The sequence below is a fragment of the Lycium barbarum genome, chromosome 3 (assembly GCF_019175385.1).
Source record: "Lycium barbarum isolate Lr01 chromosome 3, ASM1917538v2, whole genome shotgun sequence".
Classification (NCBI taxonomy): domain Eukaryota; kingdom Viridiplantae; phylum Streptophyta; class Magnoliopsida; order Solanales; family Solanaceae; genus Lycium; species Lycium barbarum.
Genome location: NC_083339.1, coordinates 113,855,377 through 113,861,039, shown reverse-complemented (window position 1 = coordinate 113,861,039; position 5,663 = coordinate 113,855,377). Strand labels below are relative to the sequence as shown.

At 39.1% G+C, this 5,663-nt stretch overlaps 1 protein-coding gene across 1 annotated transcript; it reads left to right on the top strand.

The window, feature by feature from the left end:
- Window positions 1–233: 233 nt before the first annotated feature.
- On the top strand, window positions 234–4,074 carry LOC132631884 (uncharacterized). The gene is made up of 2 exons (XM_060347607.1): window positions 234–547; window positions 3,810–4,074. Exons 1-2 carry the CDS (start codon window positions 377–379, stop codon window positions 3,882–3,884), a joined length of 246 nt encoding a protein of 81 aa, XP_060203590.1. The 5' UTR covers window positions 234–376; the 3' UTR covers window positions 3,885–4,074.
- Window positions 4,075–5,663: the final 1,589 nt, after the last annotated feature.

Here is a 5,663-nt window from a genome sequence, read left to right as displayed (position 1 = left end):
AATTCCTATAGAATTTATGCCGAGCGAAACAAAAGTTGAGTTTCCGAAAGATAAAAATGTTACATAAATTATAACTACCAAAACAAATCTAAATATTTTCATTAAATTAGTAGCAGAGACAAAAATTAAATACCATAGATATGATGGGCCAAAATTAAAGAGCAGTGTGTTTAAAGGAGAATCCGTGCAAAAACTTATCCAAACGTCGTCTAATTAGAGTCGGGTCAATAATAAAAGATCCGAGTGTGTCTTTCCGGGTCATCCAATATAGCACGGGTCTTTAGGGCTAATATAGATCCGATAATACGAATTCTTGAAAGCCAGTTATACAACGCCCAATTGATTTTCATTTTCTCTTCTGTTGACTCAAGCAAAAATGGGAGGTGGAGGAGAGCATTCTCATGGTGGAGATTTTAGGACTAAGGTATGGAGTATGAGTGGTGGGCCTTACTGTAGACCCCTTCATTGGAAGCGAAATACCGCTCTTGCCCTTGCCGGTATCGTACTTGTATGCATTCCTGTTGCCTTGAAATCTGCCGAGCTTGAGGTCAGTATCGTCTCAAAATGTGATCTGAAATGTATTGAATAGCTTAAGTGTTATTCTGGTCATATATGTGTGATCTTGTTGAATTCAGACTAAAGGTTTGGATTTTCCGTGTGGATTGATTACTTTGATTTGATGTAATTGACTCTCCTATTTTTTTTTTTTAGATTTGATGGGGTCTGGGGAAGGTAGCGTGTATGCAGACCTTACTCCTACCTTGTGACGGGTAAGAGAGTCTGTTTCCGATAGACCCGGTCTCAAAAGAGAGATTGAAAAAACAGCAGTAATAGCAGCAAGATAATAAGATAACAGAGTGAATGAAACAATCAGGTCGTGCTATGAATCTACGCATAAGCAAACGTAACAAAGATACTAATACTCCTAGTCCGGAAAAGAAATCCGCAGGATAATTTAGACATATCGGAGGATTCGCCATGCTTTTATAGGGAACGGTATTGTGTGGTCAGGTGCTGGCAGGAAACAGGAATGCACGGACAAGATCCAATCACAGGTGGAATGCTCAATATGCTGTCTGACGGGTCGGTCAAACTACGGATGAGAAGCACCTTTATTTGGTCTTTTTCGTGATTCTAATGCTTTATATAATTTAGTGCAACTCCAGTAACAAAATAAGGTACCTATTTCAACTCTGAAACCCCCTTCCCTAGTCCTTTGCCTTATCTGCCAAAGAAAGAGAGATGTCTTTAGAAGCCTCTGAGAAGTGTGTACGACTGTGGCATCCAAGGGAGTGACCCAATGATTAGTGAAGTGTGCAGACCTTGGAGACTCAAATCCCAGTAAAGATGAAAAATATTGGGTGATTTATTCCCAGCTGCCTAAGCCTTGATGAACAAAGTTACCCAATACCTGTGCAAATGGGAGGTAGTAGGTACCTGGTGGAATAGTCGAGCTGTGCACAAGCTGACCTGGACACCACCGTTACCCAAGCAATAAAGGGCAGTGTGTTTAGTTTTATCTGGCTCCATAGATTTATAGATGTAATCCAGATAAATGTAGGAAGTAATACTTGGTTCTGGATAATGATTCTGATTTCCCAGAAAACAGCACAAATCACAAAATTTGGCATCAATAGAAACTGACGTGGAGTCTTCTTCATAGAGAATCTCATGTTGGCTAAGATACTTATTGTACTTATATTTTGGTTGAGGCACTATTTCGCTTCAATTTCGGGATTGCTCAGTAATTTTATTCTGTGAAATTGGAAAAAGAAAGGTCTAACAACAAAATAAAATTACGCAGAACTTGACATGCTCATGGTGAAATGTCGATAATAAGTCTTAGCTTGGTGCCGGCACACTCTTTCAGTCTTTCCACTTGTTTGATCCTTCCATAGGATACCTAATTAGTCTACCAAGGTCATGAAGCTTCGGACAATAAGGACACAGGCAGAATTCAATTTTAGTTCAATTGGTAGTCTGTGAATTCAATAGGACAGTGGATCCTGGTTACTGAATTCTCGCACCCAAACTTCTGGTTTGAAAAGCATTCTGTTTCAGCAAAAAAACTCATATGAGGAGGATTTAGGTCTACACGCGGACCCAAGTCTCCTTGGAATTTGTTAGAAGCTGCTCAGAGTTGGTCTACTTTAGTAAAGGCAATAAGAAGCTGCAGATCTTCCACTCTGTTGATGTGGAACTCACATCAAACATAATTAGTAAATGATTGCTGGGTGTTCAATTTTTGTTTCCTTCTTAAAATTTTACAATAGTGTCCATTTGTTTTATTGCTGTCTTACTAAGGAGCTATCACTCTTCAAAATGATTGTCCATGTTACTAATAACTTTTGCAAAAAATCATTACTTATAAAAGAGTTTTTTTTTTTTGCCTACTCTAATAATGCTCTTCTTAAACTCCGTGCCTAGGCAAATCGTGTCACATAAATTGGGACGGAGGGAGTAGATTTTAGAAATGGTCTCTCGCTCTGTCAGCTCCCATTTTGCAGATCGGATATCTTAAATTTTGAACCATTGATCATGCTATGAGAAGACTTTGATTTTGTTTCCTCAGATTCTTTATACCTAGGCTTTTGATTTTGTCTCCTCAGATTCTTTATACCTAGGCTTCCCTGCCTTTTGCTTGAAGTGTCTGTTTTCTGTTTGCCAAGATGAAAACCTCTCATTTCCTTGTTGCCTTGCCACAGAAAATTTCTTAGTGAGGAGTTGTTATGGTGATGGTTTTCAAAATGGAGCTTCTGGAGAATCTTCTATGGTGTTGTGGTTTATTGTTTAAAAGTGGAGGAGTATTAAGAAAATGGAGAAGGAGCTTTGTTACCTTTCCCAAAAAAATGGAAAAGGAGCTGCGTTGGTAAAAATATGATGGCTGATGTTTCCTTTTTGAGTTGATGGAAACTTTCCAACAAAATTTGTTCTAACCGTAAGTGGCCAAGAACTCAAACAAACCCAACCTCTCCAAACATTGATTTCCATTGATTCGATTCAGAATCCGTCACCAAGAAATTTTGTTGGAGCCAAGGTCATGGTGCTTGAAAATTGAAATGCCAGTTTCCATAAACCAAAGTTATGGTCTCTGTTGGTGGCTGTGCCGTGTCTTGTAGTGTGACTAATGGTGGAAATGTCTTTACGGGGATAGGAAGTGTGTGAGTGTGTAATGGGAATTGAAGGATGGAATTTTAAGGTGGAGGAGCTGAAAGTATTTGGGGTTGTGGGAGCTTTCTGTCGTTTAGATTTCTTATCATGTCGTGGAAGATCCCATTTTTTCGGGCCTGGAGATAGCGGAAGTTTGCATTCAATCTTTTTAGGGCACCTAATATGTGGAGGGGTTGGTGGGGTGAGATGCTTTTTTCTTTTTTAATTAGTCTATCTCAAAAAAATAATAGATGACAATTTTTTCCAAAAACATTACTCGTGTCGTTATTTGATTGGTTCATTTGACATGTCAGCAACGAGTCTATATCACACATGTTGTCTGTTAGACCTAGCAACTGGGTGTCCAAGAAACTCACTTATGCCATTGAGAGGTGTCTAACGTGTCAAGGATAGTTAAAAGTGTCTAACTGGAAGTTTGTGACGACTTTAAATGTCTTTCTATGTGTTTTGCCTTTCTAGAATAATGTTTAGTGAGCCTTTTTCCTCTTGATCTACCTTTTCAGTTCTTTAGTTAACAGCCTGCCCTCTTGTTTTCCTGTTCTTGCTTTTCAGTCACTCAGAGATGTGTGGAAGTTTACAGTGTTTTTGTTCTTGGGGATATTTGATGTTCATGCAATAACAAGCTTTTCGTTTTGCAGCAAAGGCCACATCTTCCAGTCCGCCCCATTCCTTCTCAGCTCTGGTGCAAGAATTTTGGAACAAAAGACTACTAGTCTTGTTTGTAAAGCAACAATAGTAGCTTGCTGTGCGGGTGTTGCCAGTATTTGGATTCTGAAGTGCATTTCATGGTTACTTTTTATTCGAAACAGTGACATTATAATGACGATGTTCCATTAAATAAACATGACACTTTACTGCGTGCTTTTTTTACAAATGATTAAAGCCTGCCAGAGCAATTTTTCATGATGGTTTCTATTTTTTTCTTTTATCTTCTGTATATCTCGAAACGCGAAAAATAGTTGGTCTTCAGTTAGTGCAATAACTTCTCTCTCTCTCTCTCTCTATAGTGTGCCCGGAGAATCTTAAAATTATGTATACTCACCAAGGGATTTTGTTCGTCTGTGGAATTCACCTACACCAATTTGCTGGCAAGGTGTCCGAGTATGTATTCTGCTAATTTATACGTCAGTACGCCATTTGAGGAACTTGTGAACTTTTCCTAACAAGTGATAGCCTATTTTACAAAATTGGACATGATTCTGTGTGTTGCTTCCACCTTATTCCTATAGCCATAGATAATGCGTCCTGGCACACTGTTGCTCATCCTTGAAGTGGAGCTCGTGTTCACCAACCATGTACACACTTTCTACATGAGTAGACCCAACATATGCAAATTAAGGGAATTCTTATAATTTGATGGGTAGAGTTATGCGATGCAGGTACTGGTGAGAGGTAGCATATAATGGATGATTAGGTAATTGATTATAGTAAATGTGCGTACACAAACTGATAAATACATCACTATTATCAGCAGAAAAAGATAATAACTCCGTTGTTGGGTGTAGCTTAGTGGATTTCAAACCATGCCTCTGATTCCAAACATGCAGTAAGAGGCAACCAACCTGATTTAGCTCAACGGCCACGGGATTAGCCGTAAACTCGAAGGCAGTGAAATATATGTGAATCCCCCAACTTTTGAGTTCTCCCAAAAAAAATCGAGATAGATGAGACGACTTTGAAATTAATCAGATCAATCATTATAAAAACTAAAAAGACGATTTTGAAATTACTAATTGCGTGTTTCCTAAAGCTTTTTCCCTTCACTTGGAAGAATTGTGCAACTTCCTTATGCAACATGATCTTTCTTCTTATTAGCTTTGACTGGTTGAGCTCAAAATGCCATGAGCAAGTTCAACCTGTTATCCGCAATTCTTTTGCCTACTCGGGGGAGCCGTTTTTCTTTTCTTTTTGCCAGCCTAAGCATGATTATCTAGCAACACAACTCATCCTCAAGTGTATCAATGGAAGTACTAAAGTATGATCTTTTGTAAGCCTAGCCTAGTTGAGTAAAAGGGCAGCTCGGTGCACTAAGTTCCAACTATGCGCAGGTCCAGAAAAGGGCCGGACGATAAAAGTCTATTGTAGGCGGCCTTACTGTAAGCCTAGTTGAGTGAAATTCTTTAAAATCTTTTTTCATTTTTTTGCACGGATTGCCCTTCTTTTGGGGTGGTCTTTAAATTTTGCCCCTCATATTTGTGGTCTTTAAATTATGCCCCTCATATTGCTGGTCTTTAATTTTTGCCCCTCATATTGCTGGTCTTTAATTTTTGCCCTTCGCATTGCAACTCTGAGCGTTCACGCAGAAATCATGAGGTTCTGAGTTCGAACCCCTACTCAAGCATAAATTAAAAAAAAAATTGCAAGGCAAGGTTTGGGTCGCGTGTATACCGGACCCGACATACTCTTGTTAAGGAATTACCAAATTTATGCCGGACCCGGCATACTCATACCTTATGGGCAGACTTGGCATAAGTATACCGGGTCCGGCATAA

Coding starts and splice junctions, on each gene's coding strand:
- LOC132631884 (XM_060347607.1), top strand. CDS start 377: ATGGGAGGTGGAGGAGAGCATTCTCATGGTGGAGATTTTAGGACTAAG. Junction 548..3,809: donor TGAAATCTGCCGAGCTTGAG/GTCAGTATCGTC, acceptor TTCGTTTTGCAG/CAAAGGCCACATCTTCCAGT.